Genomic DNA, 22,726 nt, shown 5'->3' with positions numbered 1-22,726 from the left:
CTCTTTTTTTGAAGCTGCGGTGAAGAAGATGAAAATCAAATGAGGCACTGAGAGAACGTCCAAGTAGACATCGATGTATTGATTGATGTGGATCACATAATTTCGCTTCGATTGATCGCTTGTATAGGTGATGAACGCAGTCTTTTCCAACCATATTTCGCTTGATAGGGTACAGTATGCATACGGATTCACAGCTGCCGCGATGCTCAAATTCTATCGCGGAATCGTCTCCGAACAATATCTCTAGTGCGACCTATGCTTTACACCTACGGCGCATCTCTTTCTCTACGCATCATGCTATCTTCAATCTATGCATGGTTCAACTCCAGCCACGGCTCATCTGACCCTCGCAGTTACTCCGGGTGGGGCTTGCGCCAGACAACTCGGCTCGGGGTTCCTCCTGGCGCTGGGTGAAACATGATAGGCATACATGGTCGGTAGAAATACGATTTACACGACCAACGCACTGGGGATCGGCCCTGGGGTACTTTCTCTCAAGATTTCTAGAACAAATTTGCCAAGGTCGGTTGAAATTATGGATCTCTCAAAGCATATATATCACATTGCCATGCCAGAATCGAGACCGTTCTTCGGGTCATCATGCGGAGAAATCATGCTCGTATCCGGATATCCTCCGTATAACCAGATCAATTTTAAATTACAAAGAGGATGTATGCTGACATTGGCGAGGCTACCGGAAGGAGCTGCACTGAGAAACCACGACTGAGTTTTGAGTCGACTCGGCCGACATGTTTTGGCTGAATGACATTCCTAAGGTGAAATTAGGGGATAGTTTTCCCCAGCCTGTCGTGGCCGATGGGATTTTTTTTTACAACAATTGATAAACACAGAACCCCCGGTAAAGTACATAGTTACTTGTTAAGATGTTGCAGTGTGACTCCGCGACTCTAATATGTTTCTACCCCCGATGTGTCACACCCTTCACGCCTGTTGTCCAACCCCGGAATTTCTGGAGACAAAATAAGATTGCGCATTCAAAACTGACTAGTCAAACGAGAAGAAGCTTGCGAGATTGACGGCTCAATGACACATTCTTGCAAAGATATTCCGTCACCGTTGTATAGTCATCACGGATTGAAGGCACGCGTATCGTATCGTATACGGCCAAAGTATGCCCCATCAGCTTAGATACTGATGTTGTTATACACCTTTCCGCACGCAATCCTAATCCAAGTTCCGGATAACCTTCGCAGGGACTCCACCCACAAGGCATCCCGGAGCCACGTCGCGAGTCACCACTGCTCCCGCCGCCACCGTGGTTCCCTTCCCGATCCGGATGCCCGGTAGAATAGTTGCACGGGCACCGATCCAACAGTCAGCTTCAATGATGATGGGTAATGCGAAAGAGGTACCGTCGCATTTTTTCCGCGCCGAGGCAGCGCTTGGATGGGTGCCGGTGCAGATGCAGACGCCGGGGCCAATGAGGACTCGGTCGCCAATCTCAACAAGAGAATTGTCGTAGATCGATACGCTTTGGAGCATGAAGATGGCGTGTTAGTTTTGGATAGGGTCGCATTCACGACAATGTGTCTGCTGGCTTCTGGTATTCGGCACTCACCTGGTCAGAAAAGCGCCGGTTAATGCTCGTCTCATCGAGTGTAGATACTTGAATGACTGGTTCTGATGAAATAGATGAAAGTGTAGCTTACTCGCGGTTTATGTAGACATTATCACCGAGAAAGATATTGCAGCCCCAGGTGACAAAAAAAGCCGGTTCGATGTTAGTGTTGTTACCAGTCCGGCCGAGCATCTGCTGGGCAACTGCCATGCGTCTTGTCTTCAGGGAAGTCAATGTGCTGCCTTCTGGAATGGAGACATCATTGAACTGGTTCAGCTTCTGGAGGGTCGAAAGCTTCTTCTCCATGAGGACCTCGGAGTTTGAGGTTGAAAAGCTGCGTTCTGGGGATCAGTCATCGGCCTATATATTGTCCTGAAAGAGAGTCCAGCATCTTGGGAAGTAGATCGTGTGAGTGGATAGTATACTCACGCACCTCATTCCATTGATCATTCTGTCGAACTCCCCACACCAAGGCACGGGGACCTCGCTGTCCTGGATTCTTGACTTGACGTCCGCGTTGCTGGCAGTGAATGTCATGGTCGGTGGGCCAAAGTGGAGTGGAAAGCATCAATAGATCGAAGTGGGTAAGGTTTGCTAAGAGTATAAGTAGTCGATCGATCCGAGCTAGACGCCATAGTCGGGATCCATCCCATCTGTTCGTTGCTGGTCAGAGAAGCGGCTGAGCTGCAAGGAGATGTGCAAGATGGGGGCGGGGAAGCAGAAACCCGCTAGAAAATCCCGTCTGCTAGGGATCCTGGACTGTAAGCGATGCGAATGGTGAATTGAATGGGCCAAACACTAATCTAGACTGGGCTGCACAGGCCTCTAAGTGGCGGTGGGAGGCGGTCTATACATTGTCTCAAGGCTGAGGGGTTGATCACCAGGTCTGTCTTTAAGAAGATAGGGTGGTATAGACTGGTTGATAGAAAATAGGGGCGGCGCAAAATAGCAATTCTCTACGTTTTGGAGGGATTCAAGCCCTAAGTAGGGCTTTCAATCAGTCAAAAGTTGCTGTTGCATTACTCCGAAATTCTTTACTCCCTGACTGTGCATATATGACCTGAGATTATCAGAGGTTCATTCTAAAAGCCACCGATGGGGGTCCCTGGATAGGGGGCTCAACTATGAGATCTAAATAAACTCAGCCGTACGGTATAGGCTATATCCGGGCGAGATTATGCACCTCTATCGGCCCAAGTATGGTGATCCTAGGATGTGTTCGGGGCCAATCGATATGGAATGCAGATGGGCATTGCAAGACCATAAGGTCTCAGCCCATTTGTGCCCGTTCATATCGAGCGCAGCCGCACGAGCCCGCGACCGACAATCTATAGTCTGGGAACTATTGGAAAGGAGGCCCCAATCAAGTGTGCGAAGAGTATGCTTCTCTCTGTATATCGTGCATCGTGCAGACCGTTGGCGCTCCTGTCGGTACTTCCGGGAACCTCGGCAAGGGGGGTTCAGCCAGCCCACGGAATGTAGATCGGCGTACTGGACTGCACAAAGTACAAAAGTACCGGTTGTACGAGATCCCCCTTATTGGACAACTCTTGACATGGATTAATTCAGCTGAACTTGCACGCCGGAATCGATCTATCACCCGAGAACTAGACTGCTAGGTGTTTATAGATCCTTGGTTGCTTCGATCTACAGATCCAGAGATCGCGCGAGTTCTGCCCGTGTTGTCATTGCTGTCCGGGGAAACCTTACATCCCTGCGGTCTGTCTCCCCGAGCAGTCCAACGGCTTTCGCTTCTCCCCAACCTTCCTCCCTGCTGGTCCTGTGCAGTTCCCCAACGAAAAGGTGCCCCTCATTACCGAATCGAGCGACTGACAGCAGCTGCATCCAATCTCTTTTTTTTTCTGGCCTTGCGCCAATCGCAGCGGCGCTCGGGCGGGCCTGGTCGCAACGGGCGGATCCAGCTCCGCCAGCCACAGCACCTATCAGAATCCTCAAGCCCGCTCGAGCTCCCCCTCAAGTGCTGGCCTGGACTGAATTAGACTGGATCAGACTGGATCAGACTGGATCAGACTGCAGCAGGTCGGATCACCCTGAGCCACCCTGAATCTAGAATTGGGGCTCACTGGGTCCACCCTGACTCGCTCCGAGCAGAAGATCTCGGACACCCGCACCGGAAATCTGGCTCCCCTAATTCCCGCAGCGTCGTTGGCTCGCGATGTTCTCCCTCCTCCTCCTCCGTCCCTGTGCCGCGTCCCCATGTCCGGTGAATCGCGACAAGCTGCCTCCGACTTGCGAGTCAGGAAGGCACCGAACCGCCAGTCGCGCTCCTGCAAAGTCTGCCGGCTCCGCAAAGTCAAGGTATGCCAACCATCCCCCCCCGGCCGGCGTGCTCAGATCGCAACGGGAGGGACCGTCCGGCCATCGCTCCCGTTTGCCCTGTCCCACTACTGTACCAAGTACATCACACTTCACGGGCCCCAGCATCAGTGCTAGGGCTGGGCGGCATATTTAGTAGCGCGATTGAAAAGCGGATGCGACCTTAATTATGCTATCCAAGTAGCTAACGTCGATCCTTCTTGCCGTCGTTTCTCTAGTGTGATCGAGTAAAGCCGTGCCACGCGTGCTGCGCCCATGGCTACCCGTCAAAATGCGTCTATGAAACCGCGCCCGACGAGGACGCCCGGCCGATCAGCCAAGCTGAAGAAATTAAGAATCTTCGCGCGGAAATCCGAGACCTTCGGGCCCGAATAGATGAAAAACAAGAGGGTGAGTGAGCGTTCGAGCCAAGCTCCATGCGGGCACGAGGGTGGCCCCCAGGGTCCATGGATGCGCCACTCTCCCCCCGGTTCCCGATCTCCATGGTCGATTCTCATGCTAGGGCAGCTGAAACACCAGGCTAACGCGTCTGGTTTGTAGGGTTTCGGGGCCAAGATCTTCAGCGGCTGGACCAGCTGGAGAGCTTATTTGAGTCTATTCGCTCAGCCCCGCTTTCTGTTGTCGATTCACTGGTGCGCGATATTCGAGAGGCGCATGGTGGGCTGAAGAAGGAATTGACAACTGTAGGGCCGTGGGAAGGCAGAGAAGGTATGCTCAAATGTTTCTCGGGACCCGATTCTCTCATTACTCTTTTTGCTAACCAAAGTATCCCTGTAGCTTATGAAGGTCTTGATTACTCACGTAGCTCTCCCGTGTCGATTGTGCCAATCTGGAAGAGGCTGCGCGATAGCAGTCCGGATCATGATTTCAATGACCAAGTAGTTAAGCACAAAGACGAGGATGACGAGTTCGGTGATATTATGTCGGAGGACAGCGCATCTGACGGATCTTCTTCGTCTGGCACTATTTCCGTCATGAACATGCAGCGACCCGTTGTAGATGTCTTTGTGGAGCGCTTCGTGGACGCGTTTGCCCCCGAGGTTGACGTCAAGTCTGGCCGCGCTGGTGCGCTTCGAGCAGCTGCAGGTATTCGCATGTTCTCACCTCTCATCTCGGACGCTTTCGAGGCTGTCTCGGTAGCCTTCTTTGGTAGGTCCGTCCAGAACAAGCAGATCGAGGCGTCGGGCTTCCGATTGTATCCACGTGTGCTGCGGGGGCTGCAGGATGCATTGGTGGACCCCGAGAAATGCAAAGCCGAGTCCACTTTAGTCACTGTGATCCTTTTGCTTGCCTTTGAGGTATGGTCTTTTTACATGGGGGTTTTTTTTGAGCAAAGCCGATTCTGACCTTTTCAGAGCGTGGAAAGAACGACGCAAAAAGGTGTCTCGGCTCATGTTCGAGGTGCTGTGCGCTTGATTGAGCATCGAGGCCCGGAAAACCATATGTACGGTGTTGAGCATCTTCTTTTCACCGAGTTACGGCCATATTGGGTATGTCCATTGTATAATTGCAGCATACGACTAGACAAATGCTGACAAAGAAGTTAGATCGGCGGCGCTTTGGCTGCTCGTCAACCTTCTTTTTGGCCCGTGAGGAATGGAAAACTATTCCTTGGTCCGCCAATACGACCACCAAGGACATTCTACACCATCTTCTTGACATTGCTACAGATATTCCAGGTCTGTTGGCCCAGTCTGATTCATTTGCAGAGGCTCAAAAAGCCTCCGTGATGGGTGCCCAAGAAATGGCCGTCAAGCAGGCGGCACTTTGGAACGGCATCGCTGCGCTTACTGGGCAGTTCGAGGAGTGGCATCATGACTGGGTTGAGTGCTACCCTGATGGATCCATAGAGGAAGTTGAACAGACGAAAGATCAGGACTTTCCGATCTTTAAACGGCGCGACCTGCGCACGGGCACGATATTCGTACCAACCAAATTCTCCTACCCCAATCTTCTTCTGGCGCAGACCATGTGTGTGTACTATGCGTTTCGACTGATTCTCTCCTCGATTGACAAACGCCCGGAGGGCCGAGTCACTCCTATGGAACAATATGATTTCGGATGTGGGATCTGTCGGACCTTGGAATGGTATATCCAAACTGCTCCAGGCAATATGATCAATCGTCTCGCGTTTCCCACGCGGGTGGCCTGGGAAGCTTTCCCAGATGGCGGGCCCGAGCGCGCTTTCATGATCGAAGTACTGCAACTAGTAGAGCGACGCCATTCCCTGGGACTTTGGGGTAGCGCTATGCCAGAGCTCTCTGTTCGAGAAAACTCGCCGCTCAATGATTGAGCTGTTTTCAGTTTTCATGTCATGATTTGTTTTTGTGGTGCGACTTCGCGAAATCCATGGTGACGAGCCCATGCGATTGATGTTTGCATGACTAGTATTGATTCTATTTTATCATGAGCGAGATATCCCTTGGAGCGAGTTTGGCCCCTTTGGCTTTGGAAGAAATTTTCCTATTTCAATGTTCGTACACATGAGATCAATTGATGTCACCTATTATTTCAGACCCGGAGTTCGGTTCATTTCCGCTCACCTCTGCTCGAGCTGAGTCTGGATATGATGCATCAAAACAGCTCGGATTCGATCCCCAAAAGGACAAGAAACTCCCTTCCCCACAGGTCTTATTGGTCCGCATCCCTGAATCTCCACCCGGGTCGTGATCGCGACTAGCACTAATGAGATTAAGTGGTCCACCCTTCCCCGCACACGGGCCAGTCATAGCACGAGGATCTCGGTCAACAATCGATAGCGCCGGGCACGATGGATCTGAGCTGATCTTGCAGAAAGAAAAAGGACCACGAGGGACCCGTCACTTCCGCTGAAGACCAAATCATAAAAGGGCCGAGGTGACTCCTGTCCCTGATTCTGCAACCGTGGATTGACGCCCCAGCTCCCGATCAAAAAAAGACAGGTACCTGAGATCTACCAGCGAAAATTATACACAAATACGCTTCGCCATGGTTTCAGTCCGGCAGCTCCTGGCCTCCTCCGTGCTGGTCGCCTCTGCGGCCCACGCGACGGGCATCAACGATTTTTCATGCACCTCGGACTCGAACCCAGTCGTCCTGCTCCACGGTCTGGGCGCAACCTACTATGAGGACCTCAACTACCTACAGTACTGGCTGCAAAACCAGGGCTACTGCACATATTCACTCACCTATGGCGCATACGACGGCTTCCCTTTTGTTGGCGGACTAAAGCCGATCAACGAGTCGGCGCCCGAGATCGCCGCGTATATCAAGGAGGTCGTGGAAAAGACGGGCAAGAGCAAGGTCGATCTGGTCGGTCACTCGGAGGGCGCATTCCAGTCTCTCTACGTGCCCAAGTTCGAGGGCGTATCGCATCTTATTGACAAGATCGCGTCCATCGCCCCGCCCACTCACGCCACTTCTTTCGCCGGTCTCTACAACCTCGCTTACCTGCTCGGGAATACCACCCGCGAAGTCGTCAGCGATGTCCTTCATGCCGTGGGCTGTGGTGCTTGTGATGACCTTGGCCCGGGCGGCGCCGCCATTGAGCGCCTGAACGATGGCACACCGATCGTCCAGTCCGGTAACACGGTCACTATCATCGCGTCCAAGTATGACGAGCTCGTCACCCCACCCACAACCTCATTCATCGACGAGGACGGCGTCACCAACCGCTGGATTCAGAGTACCTGCCCGCTCGACCCCGTCGGCCACATCGGCGAGGCGTATGACCTGAACGTGTGGAACCTGGTCAAGAACGTGCTGGACTCGACTCCGGATCGCAAGTTTGTGTGTCTGGCTGGGTCGCCGGGTAAATAAGAGAACACGTGGGTGGAAAGGCTTACAGTTTAATTTTGTACTATATATTCTGCATCTTCCGCCTTGGGCGGGAGCGCTTCGGCTGTAATTATTAGGATTCTGTCTATAATTGTTAATATCACAAGATCAGCTTTCCATTCGGCATTGAATATCTACACCACCTACTTTTGGAAACAACGCGTCTGAATACCCTCGAAGAGGTGCGGAGTATCGAGTCAAGTATTTCAAAATACTATATAATATTTTGAATAAATACGTCTTGGAGAGACATGATCAACTGTCAGGCCTTTAGAATGTCAAATATTGTTATTAAACATCAAGTTTCTTCATTCTATAGGTATATCGCATCAATCTTATGTATACAGTCATGCCTTTTCCCTCCCCTTTCCCCCACAGGTACAGTCTTCGACCAGCCTGATAAGAGACCCCTTATTGGGAAGCCAGCTTCCGAATCTCAGCCACGACAGCATCAGTCACCTCCTTGGTAGTGGCCTGGCCACCCAAGTCGCGAGTCAGAACACCCTTCTCGCAAACAGTCTCAACGCAATCCAGCAGCTTCTTGGAAGCGTCCTCCTCGCCCAGCCAAGCGAGCATCTCGGCCGCAGTCCAGAAAGTGGCCACGGGGTTCGAGATACCCATGCCAGTGATATCGAAGGCAGAGCCGTGGATGGGCTCGAACATGCTGGGATACTGGCGAGTCGGGTCGAGGTTGGAGGTGGGCGCAATGCCAATGGATCCGGCCAGCGCAGCGGCAAGATCAGAGAGGATATCAGCGTGCTATAGAGATGTCAGTTCCAAAGCCTTTCATGGATAGGTTTCTTCTCCTTTCTTCTTTTCCAGCCTTCTATACTATATGTATCACTTACCAAGTTTGTGGCAACAATGGTATCCAGGCTCTCAGGCTTCAAGACCATGCGAGTAGTCATGGCATCGACGAGCATCTTATCAACAGTGACATCGGGGAAGTCGACCGCGACAGCCTTGGCAACCTCATCCCAGAGGACCATGCCGTTGCGCTGGGCATTGCTCTTAGTGACAACGGTTAACAGCTTGCGCGGTCGCTTCTGCGCAGTCTCGAAGGCAAAGCGCATGATGCGCTCGACGCCATGGCGGGAGAAGATCGCCGTCTCGGTCGCGACCTCCCACGGCTTGCCAGTGTGAGAGCGGCCACCCTGGCCGGCGTATTCACCCTCACTATTCTCGCGAATGATGACCCAGTCCAAGTCGCCAGTCTTGCAGTTGCGCAGAGGCGACTCAGTGCCACGGAAGACTCTGGTAGGACGGACATTGGCGTACTGCTGGAAGGGCTGGCAAATCGCAAGACGGAGACCCCAGAGGGAGATATGATCGGGAACATCTGAATCAGATCCGCATGAGAAGAAGCGTTCAGACCATAGCTATGGGTTTGCTTTTGGGGAGAAAGAGTCTAAACTTACCTGGCGCGCCAACGGCACCGAAGAAGATGGCATCATGCTTCTTCAATTCCTCAAGACCGCCGTCGGGGATGTATTTGCCGGTCTTCTTGTAGGTCTCAGAGCTCCAGTCATAGTTCTTGAAGTCCAGCTTGAAGGTCTTGAGGGTATCGGTCAAGGCATTCAAGGCGGTGATGCCGGCCTCGATGACCTCGGGGCCAATTCCATCAGCGGGAATCGAGGCGATGCTGTAAGTCTTGCCAGTAGACATTTTGGACTTTGGAGGGGTAAATTTGGGTTAGAAGAAAGAAGTCAGATTGGAGGAGGGGCAATGATTAAGTACATGCGGGGGGACATTTTCAAGCAACTCGCGCTAACAGCGTGAATTTCATTTGATTCTGGGTCTGCAATGAAGCGACAAGTATGGAAAACCCCCTCATTCCCAATTGTTTTGGCCAATAGGCCCGCGGTGGAGGGCTGCCCGGAGGTGTCTTTGTCCAGGGCCTTATGACTACGGGCGGCTCGGGACGGAGGTGTCAATCTCCGAGGTGCTTTCCCGGAGAAAGAAACGTCCGCCTCCCCAACAACTCAGACTTGATCTACGTCACGGACACACGATACCAAGAGCTCTTGGAGATGGATCCAGGGATAGAGATGTGGGTGATAATTGTTTGTCATCGGGCAAGATTATTGAACAATCACAATTCATTTCCGTCGACGTCGTGTTCGCTTCTTTTCGCATCTGCACCGCACTTTTACGTCCAGTGAACTAGAAGATTTCAAGTTGAGAAGCATGACCACGCCTACAATTCCCAAAAAAGGCATTGAAGATGTTCTTCAACACATAATCCCTCAAATCGAACGACATATTGAGTCTCAGGCCTCCGCTCAGACCAAGCGCCCATTTGTCCTAGGTCTTACAGGTCTCCAAGGAAGCGGCAAGTCAACCTGGACCGATGCGCTGGTCAAGACTCTGCGCGATCAACATAAATATAACACCATCAATGTCTCTCTGGATGATCTTTATTTTGATCATCATGAGCTTGTTCAGGTTCGCGGACGGAACCCGCAGAACCGACTGCTCCAGACACGCGGACAGCCAGGAACGCACGACACAGCTCTGGCAGTCTCTTTTTTCAAAGATTTGTTGGACTCTTCCAAGGAGATCCTGATTCCAGCATTTGATAAGAGCAAATTTGGCGGTGAAGGCGACCGAGCCGACCAAGACAGCTGGCCTCGAGTGCCGGCAGGCACATCGGTGGACATTGTCGTCTTCGAGGGCTGGTGTGTCGGTTTTCAACCGCTGGGAGAAGAATCAATTCGATGCCGATGGAACGAAGCCCAGGATAAGAAGGCTATGTCCGGGTACTTGACAGAGACCTTGAGAGATCACGCGGTAGAGAGTTTACTGCAAGTAAACAGCAATCTAAGGGAATATTCTGAAATGTTTATGGGATCGCGGCATTTCGATTTCCTCGTTCACCTGGATACAGATGATCTGGTGAATGTTTATGAATGGCGGATCCAGCAGGAGCATGCTCTTCGGAAAAGGACAAATCGAGGAATGACGGATGAGGCGGTTGTGAAATTTGTAAGGGGGTATATGCCTGCCTACGAGTTATACCTTGATCAACTACGTAGGGGATTCTTCAAATCCCAGCACCGCGACGCAGAGCAGGAGAAGGGTCAATTGAGAGTAGTCCTGGACAAAGAGAGAAAAATACTCAAGATTACACTAGCATAAGATGGATTGGTGGAGGCGAAAAGCCCACTTTTGAAGTATATATATGCTATCAATATTCTTATGTACATTGTCAAATATCACGTCACAAAAAGTTTCCATGGATCATCCAAGGCCCATCCGCCACGCTCCATAGATCATTCGTAAACAGGGATGTAAAATCTGAAAATGGCAACGAGTCCTGGCCTCCCATACCCGTGGAGAATGGCGCATTGTTATTCATAATGCTGCCAAATATGAGACCGCCTGAACTTTGGCCGTTGAAAGACAAGGCCCCGTTTGAGGAAATGTCAAATCCATTGCCGGAGATGTTTGGGGGCGATGATATGGCTTCATAGTTCTCCCCATTGTAAGGCATGCGCATAGCTGGCTCAACCTGCTGCGCGTCTACTGAGGAAGAGAAATCCGGATGCCCATTAGCAGGTCCATGGGACGAGCCAATAGACTGGCGGCTTCTACCCTGAGCGGATAGCCTGGTCATTCTCTGAGTCCCTGGTGTCTGAGTGTGATTGGTGACGTTTTTATGAGGCGTATGAATGCCAGTAGAGCTCTCGTTATGGTGGTCGATCGATGCGTTATTGGATAATGCCGACTCCATGCTTTTGATCGCCTCAATGCATGTTTCCGGCCAGCTGCTTCCACGTAATGCAAGATTTTCCAAGACGATTATCCCCATCCGGGCATACTTTAGGGCAGTCGGCGCTGGGAACTCGCCTTCCCACGATGCCCACATCAGTATGAGACAAGCCATCCAGGTTGTCCAAGTGAAAGATGGCCAAGTCAACGGAGTATCAGAGTTTGATGACATATATCTTTTCAAGGTGTTAAGTAAGAAACGTGAGGATGCGATGCAAGTTTGTAAGGCATTCTTGAAATCAGCATGCGGTTTGTCTGCCGCAAGGAGCGGGCGATTCATGGATATTATTGCTTCGTGCCGTAGCACCATGAGTAATAGACGGTGGTATGCGCTCAAGGCAGGGGCTTCAGATGACTCAGATTCTCTTTCGTCTTCAATTGGATTCACATCATCGTAAACTTCATTCCACCACTGGGAAAGCTCGCCATTGACATGGGAGGCTTCCACTGCCCCGGCATGGCTGTGCAGAATAGATTTGTTGCGAAGCTCCAGAATTAAGCCCCGGATTCTGGCAAACTTCGCAAGATGGCAGAGTAATTTGAGGCGATGATCATCGGATGCCATATGTTTGGGAGTTACATGGCGCTCATCGCCCGGATAGCATACATCGATATCATCGTCCCGAATTCCGAGTGGAATGCCGAGCGCTTGTGAAAGATATCGCTCGAGGCAATAAATAGACCAGAAGAGACGCCTTCTAATATCTACTTCCTCTTGCGTGAAGCATTGGAATCTGCCTGGGCAGCGATGCAACCCCAAATGAAATGCAGTGCGCGTGATGACTCCACCTACTCGAGATGCAGCATTCAGACGCAAGAGGGAAGTAAGGGCCAGTTGGATCATAAAAGCAGCCTGGAGTAACGGAAGAGTCGTTGGATTTGCGAGGAGACCTTGAATATCCTGCATGACTTGCTGCACTGATTGAAAGGTCAATGATGCAGGTATGGGGCCTATCCGTGATCCCGAGCGTTCTGCCTGTCGACTATCTCCCAGAGAGATCGAAATGATTGAGCGGATGATGATCATATCTAAATGGTTCACGTGTGCTTGACCCTGATTACCGAGTTGCTCCATGGCTTTCAACACGGTCGGCGCATGGAGACACGGGAAGATGGGATGCCAATTTTCAAAGTAGCCGCGAGTCCAATGAATCAGGTCTTCAAACAAGAACTTGGCATTCGGCGTGAAATCTACCTCCCCATCAGACCATAACTGATCTCGATCGTGAGATGTTCCAATACCACGCTGCAGCCGATCATCTTCGCCTGGAACTGAGCTTTTATCCTGAGCCCTGGTTTGTTGTAGGTCCGCCGAGCGGCGAGCAAAAGCGTTGTAGACATGTCGAATGAAGTGGATCCCACTTGAACTTCCAATGAAACTGGCAGACCCCTCATTCTGAGACTCTCTCATGAATCCAATTTCACGCGGCGAGGGTCTCGATGCATCGGCGGTGGAGGCCCGCTTGCGTCTCTTGGCCCGAGGGCCATATGGCCAGTCGGGCTCAAAGTCCTCGACACGAGTACTGATAGAAGATGGAGACGTCATAGTAGGTATCTTTCATCCCTCTTCTTGGCTGGCAGTCCTGAATATCATTTCTTGCCACCATCCATCACCGCGGAGGTCAATTGGGGAGGCCAATGGGGGAGGGATGGCCGGGGCTACATTGCCCGGTGTCTGTCTTATTGCCACGCCGTGTGCACGTGACCTCTTTGGAGAATCGTCACCAAAGCCTTCGACTTTAACCTGCGAATAGAACTCGTCGTCGTGGGAGCAGTAGTGTTCGAGGTGCCACAATTGAAAGTCCTCTGCAGTCTTGATAGATTCTATCAATTCTCTATTCATTCTTCGATTCAACTTCCTCCGTTTTCGAACCGTAATCGGCTTCCCTGCCTGCAGACCTGGTTATCTTTCTTCACAAAGCCCTCTTTCCTTCCTCATTCAGCAAGAAGCTGCTAGCAATACCACACTTCCTACGCATAGATCCAGCTCAGAGCCTGCGTCTTTGCTGTCAGTAAGCTAAAGCAAATGCCTTCTCCTACCCCAGTGATTGGTGACACAAAACCAGATGCAGCCACCCGCACAGTCCCAATCAAAAAGAAACGCACACCGGGTCCAGCGTAGCATGATCAAAGACTCCAAAGAATCCTTCTGGCATCAATTCTTCCCATTGAATCAATCTAATACCTTCGCACGGACTGAATCAGAAATCGTGCCCTATGGACACCCCGGGGGAAGGGCAGCCAAAGAGCGGGGGGACAACCCTGCAATTCTGGCACTCTGGCACCGGATACCCCTGCAATCCAACGGTGGAATTTTCAAGTGATGGCACCTTTGTATTACCTCCTGATATTACTGCAGCTTTGCCAATTGCCTGTTCCGCCCGGCGAAAGCAAGAAGTATAGTCCTTCTAGTGGCGAGGGTGGAACTATGGCCCACACTTCGAATGGCGGGGCTGCCGAGGTTCTCCAGAGCGAGCAACGCAACAGCGGCAGCGCGCGGATGAATAGACTTTCCGGTTCTAGCCCACTTTGGGAAGCTCGACTTCAAGATACATTGTTAGATCTCGCAACGATTTCTCTATCCAGTTTTATTGGGGTGGAGAGTTCCTCATGATTCAAGCTCTCTCCTTTCGAACTTAAATCCAGGGGACCAAACCCGCATTGCCAAGCTTTCGTCACTTCCTTACTTCAACTTCCTGACCGGCAAGCTCCCCATCCACAGCAAATGAACGCTTAGAATTTCCAGTACTTGGATTGACCATCTGATACAAAATCCGTAGTGATGATGTTTGCCGCGTTATACCGTATATACGCCGGTTTTATCAGCCCACCACCGGCCAAAAAGCGCGACGATGCTGTTCGATTCGGGCTTCTTGGCGCGTCTGCCATCGCGTATGTCTATCACATCCCATAATCTGCATATCCACAGCTCTCATGAGAAGAAAACAAAGATAGTCCTTTTGCGTTGATCGCTCCTGCGAAATCACACCCCGACGTCATGGTTGTCGCGGTCGCAGCTCGAGACCAAGCACGCGCCGAAGCATACGCAAAGAAGCATGGTATCCCTATCGTTCATTCCACCTATGAAGGTATTTATACATAGGAGACGAGTCCGACTGAGGGATCATAAGACTGAGATAGGCACACGACAGACCTCCTTCAAGACCCCTCTATCGACGCCGTCTATATCGCACTTCCGAATAGTCTTCACTACGAATGGGCCCTGCGCTCGATCCGTGCCGGCAAACATGTTCTCCTAGAAAAGCCTTCTTGCTCGAATGCTGACGAGGCACGCTCCCTATTCAACCATCCCCTCGTCACAGCAGCTGGCGCACCCGTTCTCCTGGAAGCATTCCATTATCGCTTCCACCCCGCGTGGCAGACTTTCCTCGCACGCATCCATCATGACACCGTCGCAGGCCGGGTACAAAATGCCTTTGTCGAGCAATATCTCCCGAAAGGCATGATCCCGGACAATGATATCCGGTGGCGCTTCGACCTTGCTGGTGGCGCTATGATGGACTTCGGCACCTACCCGATGAACTGTCTTCGACAGATCTTCCAGCAAGAGCCGACCGAGGTTTTGGATGTGAAAGTCCAAGGTCTGACGGCTCCACCGACTGACCTGCCGGAGTCCGATCAAGTCGACCGGGCAATAACCGCCAGTTACCGGACAGCAGATGGAATGAGAGGAACGCTAATTGCGGACTTGGCGGCATCAGGTAGGTGGCCACTGCTACCTAACTCGTGGACAAAAGCTCTCCCTCGCATGGGGTGGCCGAAGTGCGAAGTTGAGCTGGAAGAAAAGGTTGTAGAGGAGTCGGGGGGACAGGTCCATACCGTGAAACGGAATGTGGTCTTTTGGAATCATCTGGGGCCTAGTATTTACCACCGAATTGACGTAGAAGATACGCATACGATTCGACGGGGAGAGCAACTTGTGAAGACGTGGAAAGAATCTAAACGAGAGAAGGCGTACAAGTTCCCAAGTGGGGACTCACGCGCCGGAATTGGACAGGATTGGTGGACAACCTATCTTTATCAGCTTGATGAGTTCGTCAATAAAATCAAAGGCAGAGCAGGCTCGGGTGTTTGGGTCGATGCGGGTGACAGCGTCAAGCAGATGGAGGCTGTTGATGAGACATACCGGAAGGCTGGTCTCAAAGTACGACCCGGAAATGATTTTCAGTTGTAATTTGTCATCATGAGCTATGTCAATTCTATTTCCTTGTTCTAGGCTACATTTTGTAGATTACCCTTTGAATACACAAGCCTTGCGTTAGATAATGTTGAGCTCTCGACGGGAAAGCTACAAGGTCAGTATGACGGGGGCATGAATGCCCGGGGCGCGAACTTATGGACAAAGCACTGCATTAAACACACATATTGATTCGATGGGACGGCAATTTCTGCTAGTATCTACATAGTCTAGGTTTGATGCCTTATCTCAGATTGTACAAAATTTCTCTAATCTATTCGACAAGTACTATGCGTAATCCCAACCCTAAAATTATTCAAATGCTCGTTAAATGTACATCAAGATATCCAAAGAGAAAGGAAAAGGAGACAGAACAAGGCATATAATATGCGCGCTACAATTTGATAGGACCCTAGAGAGCAAGTTCGATAGTGATCAGTAGGAAGATAGGTATGCTCAACTGACTGAGCGAGCTAGATATCCCCGTTGATCGGACTTTTGTTCAGCTCAGAGCATGCTGCTAGCCATTACACTTTCCTGAATTGATGGAGATAGCCTTTTACTTCTGATCAAAAGCATGGCAATCTAGTTTGATTCAATACCGCTTTTGGGGCAGTGCGAGACCTACAAATGACTAGATATCTTCTTTTGAGACGATACCGACCAGTGATACATTTGCAGAATACGTTCCTAAAGATCGAGTGCCCATATATAATTAAAAGAGTGGATCCCTGCTCTGATCATTTCATTTGTCTAATACTGATATAGACTTCTACTGTGTAACAAATTCAAGCATATTCTAGTATATCAGGATCTCCAGATTGCTTGCTTATCTCATCATTATTCTGGTTGTAATACAATTTTGGTTGAACCAGGCAGACAAGTCCAATGACCTGTTCCGTGGAGATTCTACTATTCAAAATGTTTTCTCCACTGAATCGTTATGTATCTGGATTCCCAGGCGCTCGAACTAAGTGCAAAAACCCGATGCTACTCTACCAGCTTCACGCGACTCCTCGATGACGTCATCGATGAATGAGTTCAACAACCCAATTCCATTTCGATCTTTGTATTTTTTCTCATGAATCTTACACTTTTACAAGCAATCGCTCATATTCTTTACGATATGATAAATTCGGCGCTAGTGGCCATTTTCCCGGCATTCAATACCCTCGACATCGCCGGCCCGATATCAATTCTCTCCAACACCAATTTTTCCATCACGATCGCTGCAAAAGATGAAATCACCACATCACAAGAGAATATCGAGGTGAAGCGGTCTGTTTCATTCAAGGAAGCGCAAGCTCGCCTATCAGAATACGATATCCTCATTGTGCCAGGGTCACGATCCAGAAATATCTTGCCCTATGTCCAGCCCGAGAGCGGACGGCTGCTAGAGCTGCTAGAGATGATCGCACACTTCGCACATCCACAAGCCCCCATCGCCAGAAAGCGGACTATTCTATCTGTGTGTATTGGAAGCTATCTGCTTGGAGTGGCCGGTGTTCTTGATGGGCTTAAGGCCACCACTCATCGCCTTGCAATCAATGGCCTACGAACCGCATGCAGTGAGTATACTTTACGAACGCCTGATGCTAAAGGAACAGAAATTGTTCCCGAGGACCCATCAGACACGGTTTCATACTGCGATGGGGGGTTAAACCAATCTGGTGTCAGAGTCATCACCTCTGGTGCTGTTACGAATGGTATTGATGCGACTATATATTTTATTGCCACGCGATTGGGCCGTTCGGTTGCTCTGGAGGTTGCGGGACTTATTGGACATACTTGGAGAGAAATCACGCCTTGAAACGAATGTGTATACACAGACGTCAGAATGGTGTTTCACGAGTCCCCACATTAAGGTTTCGGCACTGTTTTGTTGTTTTTTATACATTGTTGGTTACCTATCTTTAGACCAACAAATTAAAAAAGGAAGACCTTTTCAGGATATGTATCCACCAATAACATACCTTATTATGAGACGGATGCACGGCAAACGTGATCATTTTATGAGTCAGATATTATAGCCAACAGTAATCAGTTCCCATGGAGCCTCTACAAGTGGCTAAGCGATACACCCGAAATTGCGACTGAAACCAGTGAAGTCATACATAAGATGAGCGGCATTTTAGGAAACCTCCACACGTGACCTATCTTGTTCGGAGGTTCCTTTCTCCGGACACCACCTTTGAAACGTGCAACCAACAAGTGGCGATCGGCGCGATTCACTGAACGCCTCATATAGGTAATCTGCAGGGCCTAAATTGTTTCGCATATGTCTATATCCAGAACCGATGACGGGTGCCTTGCGTTCGAAACGCACTCGTGCCTCCAATGCCGACATGCCAGGTAATTGGAATAGAACAACAAAAAAATCCAGCCCTATGGATCCGCTGATGCATTAGCGGCAGCAGAAAGTGAGAACCTGAGCTCGATCTCTTGTGAGATATGCAGGCAGCGCAAATGCAAGGTTGGTTGATTGTTGGACACCTGGGGCTTCCTTGCCATGCTGATCCGGGGTTTAGTGTGACCGGAAGCTGTGCGTAACACTCTAGCCTCGATTCGGGTCTCAGGAGCACCTCTAAATTTGGTCAATCTACAGTCCATTTTGTTCTCAGTGCTCTGCAGAGCCATCAAAATGCATATACCCAGAGAGTGGAAAAAGGTATCAATTCTCGTGTTAAGTATATATATATATATATTTTTGGTTAGTGCATCTCAAACTAATCGAACCTGTCTACGGGGCAGAGGGTTGCCTCTAGGGTATCTGAATCAGCTGGAACAGAGATTAGCTGAAACCGAAGCAGCTTTATATAGCGTTCTCGTGGCACTTCGGTCGGTGGGACCAACAGGTGTGGTGCAAGCGTCAACCAAGCCAGAATTGGCACATAAGCAAAAGCCAGCGCGAATGGAAGAATGGGCTCATCTCCCACTGCGAGACTGGCCGGACATGGAGCGCTGGTTCGCCGCGATGTCTGACCAGTTCGTCATTGAGCAAACCCAGCATGCCCCGGGCGCGTCACCCGGAGAGCCAATTGGAGGGGGGTTTGCAATGCCAATCTCTCCCAGTCCTCGCGGGAGTACGCATAGTCCAAGAGGAGAGATGGAAGCAAATGAACCGTCGGCTGCATATACCTGGCCGGTGCAAGGCGATCCCTCCATGGGGAGTCCGTACGGGACCCACCTCCACCCCCAGGCGATAATATCGTCTCCCGTGTACCCACGAGGTCCAGCCACTGGGGGTTCCGACGGAGTGGCGTCTCCGGTGGGAGCTATGGCCGAGTATGCTTCTGGCAATGTGGGAATAGTAGCAAATGAGAGCGGCCAAGGCAGGCCTACCGAGGGCGGGCTGTCAAACAGAGCGGAGGAGCTATCGAGAAGTAAACCTAGCCTGTACTTTTAAGAACTATGACCTTCCAAAGACTCTGGGTCTCGCCATCTACCTAAAAATCCTGTCCACAATATACGCGCGTAGTAAAACATATAGTAAGTGGGAGCCACTCAATGGAGTCGCGCACTTTATGTGCGACGGTCTTAACCAGGGGGTGATTGATCACGTGATCCACGGCACAAAAATGAGGCCAAGTCGGCGACAGATTCTACGACGGTGCGTATATCTTGTGAGAGTCATCAACATCAGCATTATCCTCTAGCACCCGAACACGCCGCGTTTTCGCTAGGATCTTCAGTTCCTTGGAGAATGACAGCTTGTCCGAGTTCAATCGCAAACCTGGGGCGTTTTGTCCGTGTTCATCTTGGTGGAGGCTGCCCCTCCCACGGTGTTTTAAGATTAACGAGCGCGGGCCATGACTCCACTTCGTCTCAGCGGGGCCCATGACTGGCTCACGGACGGACGGGCTCACGGACGAACTCCCAAATGGCCTGGGAACTGGAGCAAATCAGGCCACTCCGACAGCTGCGTCCCTGCAGCCTTTCAAGCGCCGGGCGCACCTAGGATCACACCGTCTGCTTCGGTAGTATCGGAGGACTCGCTGATTGGCGAAACGGTATCATGCTCGCCCTGTCGATCTGCTCGGTGGTCGGTTTGTAGCCTGACCCAGCAAGGACCAGAAGTGCTGGTGGTGGTTGGTGGTGAAACAAGGTCCGCGCCCATGGAACTCGACTGTCGTCTTAGTTCCCTATCTCTTCTGGAACGGTGACTAGCAGGGTTACTCCATGCAGTGATGGAGACTCAACTCCAAGTGTTTCATGCGAAGTCTAATCCTGAGATGCGTCACACCACAGTTGGACTCTTTCGATGATCCCACTTCACGTGGGTTGTCCTGCTGCTTGATGCCGGATGACAGCTGTGTATACGTCGAGTCTGCTGGCCCTTTGGGTATCATCGCGTATGGCCAACGCCTTTTGTCCGAGGGGAGATCGCTCTCTCCTGTGCCCGCCGATTGCGCCCAAAGCCCAGTCCCCCCTCTCTTCCTCCCCTGGATCAGGCACGGACCAAATGGCCCTTGCCCGGTCGCATTCTCGCTACCGTTTCCGCTGAGAGTTCGCCCTTGCGATGGCAAAGCAACACAAAAATAGCGCACATATAATCGGGTTTCATGGTGCGAAGAGACTCCCATCCATCGTAGGAACAGTCTGGATGAACGGTGGCGACCGAGTCAGAACACTGGGTCTTCAAAAATCCCCGGGCCACTTATAGATCAATTTTTTTGGGACTCGATGGGCCCGGTCGAGTCCCTGGAGCAAAACCTTGGGACCGATTTTTTTTTGCCTTCCAACCAGGTGCACGGGGTGGAGCACCAAAGCAGCACGGTGTTTCCGGGGGCCTTCGGGGCCGTTTGAGTGGAGGTGGTAGTGAAGGAACTACGTTACAAGGCCCTTTGGGTTTCGGGTGTTGGTTAAGCCCTCCACCGTTCAGCCGGTCCAGAAAGTCCAGACGGTCTCCTCCTCCTGCCCCCTTCTTCCCTTTCCCTCCTTCACTCTTTCGCTCCCTTCATTTTCGGGACCTTCATTCCTTCCTTTTCACTTCTTCGAGTCCGTGAATACTGTGATCTGTGATCCTGGACTCCTTTATTTCTCTGATTTTCAGATATTCCATCCCCTTCGTGGTGCGGCCTACTTGCACGTTCCCATTCCCTCCCTAGGCGATAGAAGCCCTCCCAATCTTCAAAGAGAGCCGTTTTTCCCCTCGCCCGTTTTGCTGCGCAAAATATATCTGCGAGGCTACTCAACATTCATTCTCTGTGCTAGACACGTCTCAACGTTCTGTCATCCTCCTCAATCTTTGCTATCTGATCCCTGGTCATTCCTGGTAGGGATCTCCATTCCTGGCCATCTATCTCCGCATCCCGCGATCGTCCACCACGCGAGATCTAAACCATCGCATTTGACCGCATCGATCGCAGTCGGTCGCAAAGGCAAGAATAGGAAACTTGCCACAAGCAGTCGCTGGGTTTTAGTCCGCAGTCAATTCAATCACTCAATCACAACAAGGGCCGACTAGTCGAATCCTCCCGGCGGCACGTCACACAGCGATCGCAATTCCAACCCCCCGAACTTCTGGGCCACGACCACGACATTCTAGCTAATCCATCATGTCGACGATTACTCGTGCATTCACCAAGCGCAATAAGCGTCCGGAGGTGTCGGCGCCCATGCCGTATCGTGGCGAAGGACATGTGCGATTTAACTCAGGAAGCATCAAACGCGGCAACATCTCCGGCCCTGTTCAACTGCTTTCTACCACCAACATGCTGGCCTACAACGCCCCCGACATTCCCTCTCCCGACTCTTCCGCTTCGTCCGTACGATCGCGTGACGACAGCGACGCTATGTCGCCCCAGAGCTATGCTTCATCTATGACCTTTCCCGATATCTCTCCAACTGACAATTACCCCGTTGATTCGAATCCGCTTGCTTCATACTTCCCCAAGCGTTCAGTCACTATGGAAAGCGAACCCCGCTCGTCAACCACATCATCCTCGTCGAATGACGCTCCACTTGTTCCTCGGCGTGCTCTGTCGCATACCAAGCGGTCGCACCAAGAACTTGCCCGCAAGCGCTCTCAGCATCGTGCGTCACCACCAACGCTGGCTGCTCCACGCAGCAACCCAGCCATTCGTGCATCCCACGATATTTTCGCCCCCGAGATGCACGAGGGAGTCCATCCCTTCAGCAAGGAGCTGGCGCAGGTCAATGAGGTCGCTGAGGAATTTGGCGCCACTCACATTATGGATGAAGAGGAATTACTGTTGACTCGCAAGGGGCTCCACAAGTTCAGTGTTGACGATTACCTGACCGAGATTGAGGAACTCTACGGCAGTATTTTTGACGACCATATCGGGCCCATCAGTGCTGGGCCTTGGCTATGAGAATCATTTGCCGCTTTGCTCTCCCGCTCTTATACCCCTCCCGGTTGAACCGGGGTAATCGACGACTCTCAGCGGACTTGATGAAGGAACTGGATTTTCCTCCTCACCCAGCCCGCTACGACTAACTGTTATTCTTTCCTTGACGACCCTTGAATTGTTTATTCCCTCTACCGCACTATACCTTGGGAGGAGCTATTACACTTCCTGTGTCCAATGCTTCGCTTCTTATTCACTCCTTTTCTTTCCTTTTCCCCTCTATTCCCGGATACGTTGTTCTCGAGTGGTTTATCTATCATTCGGGGACGTTGCCCCTATCTATAACTTGTTGGATACGCGAGGAGATCTTATGTGGTTTTTATCCTGCAGCTTGTGTATGGCGCTTTTATCTGCTAGACTCTCCATTGATATTCGCTCGAGAGTAATTTGAACATTGACTCGATGCGATTCAGGCACGATTTTCATTTTCATTTTCCTTTGTAGAATGCGCGACATTTTTCTTTTAGAATGCGCGAAGAGAATTCGCGATGCTTTGTTTCAGCTAATTTTCGTTTCCGTCCTATCTCAGTCTGTTCTCTCACAGTCAAACGCGAACCTGGTGGCCTCGGACACCGAGACGCGATGAACGCACGATGACATAAGCCAATATATCCTTAAGTGGTTTAGCGTAGGGCTCACCGCTCAGTCACGGGT

At 51.0% G+C, this 22,726-nt stretch overlaps 11 protein-coding genes across 11 annotated transcripts; 7 read left to right on the top strand and 4 right to left on the bottom strand.

Annotated features, from left to right (window-relative positions):
• Positions 1 to 1,185: 1,185 nt before the first annotated feature.
• Positions 1,186 to 2,116, bottom strand: N7462_009038 (sugar O-acetyltransferase; the record flags this gene model as incomplete). The annotated part of the gene is made up of 3 exons (XM_057080752.1): positions 1,186 to 1,492; positions 1,671 to 1,913; positions 2,013 to 2,116. 3 exons carry the CDS (start codon positions 2,114 to 2,116, stop codon positions 1,186 to 1,188), a joined length of 654 nt encoding a protein of 217 aa, XP_056931080.1.
• A 1,680-nt stretch (positions 2,117 to 3,796) lies between these two features.
• On the top strand, positions 3,797 to 6,209 carry N7462_009037 (Zn(II)2Cys6 transcription factor domain-containing protein; the record flags this gene model as incomplete). The annotated part of the gene is made up of 6 exons (XM_057080751.1): positions 3,797 to 3,898; positions 4,135 to 4,306; positions 4,457 to 4,624; positions 4,694 to 5,214; positions 5,272 to 5,406; positions 5,460 to 6,209. The coding sequence occupies 6 exons, from the start codon at positions 3,797 to 3,799 to the stop codon at positions 6,207 to 6,209; spliced, it is 1,848 nt and encodes a 615-aa protein (XP_056931079.1).
• Positions 6,210 to 6,883: 674 nt separating this feature from the next.
• On the top strand, positions 6,884 to 7,714 carry N7462_009036 (lipase family alpha/beta hydrolase; the record flags this gene model as incomplete). Its single annotated transcript, XM_057080750.1, has 1 exon — positions 6,884 to 7,714. One exon carries the CDS (start codon positions 6,884 to 6,886, stop codon positions 7,712 to 7,714), a length of 831 nt encoding a protein of 276 aa, XP_056931078.1.
• Positions 7,715 to 8,143: 429 nt separating this feature from the next.
• N7462_009035 (putative tartrate dehydrogenase) lies at positions 8,144 to 9,397 on the bottom strand (the record flags this gene model as incomplete). Its single annotated transcript, XM_057080749.1, has 3 exons — positions 8,144 to 8,491; positions 8,581 to 9,071; positions 9,151 to 9,397. The coding sequence occupies 3 exons, from the start codon at positions 9,395 to 9,397 to the stop codon at positions 8,144 to 8,146; spliced, it is 1,086 nt and encodes a 361-aa protein (XP_056931077.1).
• A 522-nt stretch (positions 9,398 to 9,919) lies between these two features.
• N7462_009034 (uncharacterized protein) lies at positions 9,920 to 10,870 on the top strand (the record flags this gene model as incomplete). The annotated part of the gene is made up of 1 exon (XM_057080748.1): positions 9,920 to 10,870. The coding sequence occupies one exon, from the start codon at positions 9,920 to 9,922 to the stop codon at positions 10,868 to 10,870; it is 951 nt and encodes a 316-aa protein (XP_056931076.1).
• Positions 10,871 to 10,952: 82 nt separating this feature from the next.
• N7462_009033 (CeGAL family transcription factor) lies at positions 10,953 to 13,049 on the bottom strand (the record flags this gene model as incomplete). The annotated part of the gene is made up of 1 exon (XM_057080747.1): positions 10,953 to 13,049. The coding sequence occupies one exon, from the start codon at positions 13,047 to 13,049 to the stop codon at positions 10,953 to 10,955; it is 2,097 nt and encodes a 698-aa protein (XP_056931075.1).
• A 1,236-nt stretch (positions 13,050 to 14,285) lies between these two features.
• On the top strand, positions 14,286 to 15,698 carry N7462_009032 (Gfo/Idh/MocA family protein; the record flags this gene model as incomplete). Its single annotated transcript, XM_057080746.1, has 3 exons — positions 14,286 to 14,395; positions 14,459 to 14,592; positions 14,656 to 15,698. The coding sequence occupies 3 exons, from the start codon at positions 14,286 to 14,288 to the stop codon at positions 15,696 to 15,698; spliced, it is 1,287 nt and encodes a 428-aa protein (XP_056931074.1).
• Positions 15,699 to 16,827: 1,129 nt separating this feature from the next.
• On the top strand, positions 16,828 to 17,511 carry N7462_009031 (uncharacterized protein; the record flags this gene model as incomplete). The annotated part of the gene is made up of 1 exon (XM_057080745.1): positions 16,828 to 17,511. One exon carries the CDS (start codon positions 16,828 to 16,830, stop codon positions 17,509 to 17,511), a length of 684 nt encoding a protein of 227 aa, XP_056931073.1.
• Positions 17,512 to 18,612: 1,101 nt separating this feature from the next.
• Positions 18,613 to 19,107, top strand: N7462_009030 (uncharacterized protein; the record flags this gene model as incomplete). Its single annotated transcript, XM_057080744.1, has 1 exon — positions 18,613 to 19,107. The coding sequence occupies one exon, from the start codon at positions 18,613 to 18,615 to the stop codon at positions 19,105 to 19,107; it is 495 nt and encodes a 164-aa protein (XP_056931072.1).
• Positions 19,108 to 19,303: 196 nt separating this feature from the next.
• On the bottom strand, positions 19,304 to 19,818 carry N7462_009029 (uncharacterized protein; the record flags this gene model as incomplete). Its single annotated transcript, XM_057080743.1, has 2 exons — positions 19,304 to 19,593; positions 19,656 to 19,818. The coding sequence occupies 2 exons, from the start codon at positions 19,816 to 19,818 to the stop codon at positions 19,304 to 19,306; spliced, it is 453 nt and encodes a 150-aa protein (XP_056931071.1).
• Positions 19,819 to 21,259: 1,441 nt separating this feature from the next.
• N7462_009028 (uncharacterized protein) lies at positions 21,260 to 22,036 on the top strand (the record flags this gene model as incomplete). The annotated part of the gene is made up of 1 exon (XM_057080742.1): positions 21,260 to 22,036. The coding sequence occupies one exon, from the start codon at positions 21,260 to 21,262 to the stop codon at positions 22,034 to 22,036; it is 777 nt and encodes a 258-aa protein (XP_056931070.1).
• Between the last annotated feature and the right edge of the window lie 690 nt (positions 22,037 to 22,726).

This window comes from Penicillium macrosclerotiorum (assembly GCF_028827735.1).
Source record: "Penicillium macrosclerotiorum strain IBT 26536 chromosome Unknown utg000008l_segment0_segment0, whole genome shotgun sequence".
Classification (NCBI taxonomy): Eukaryota; Fungi; Ascomycota; class Eurotiomycetes; order Eurotiales; family Aspergillaceae; genus Penicillium; species Penicillium macrosclerotiorum.
This window is presented reverse-complemented; position numbering and strand designations above follow the sequence as displayed.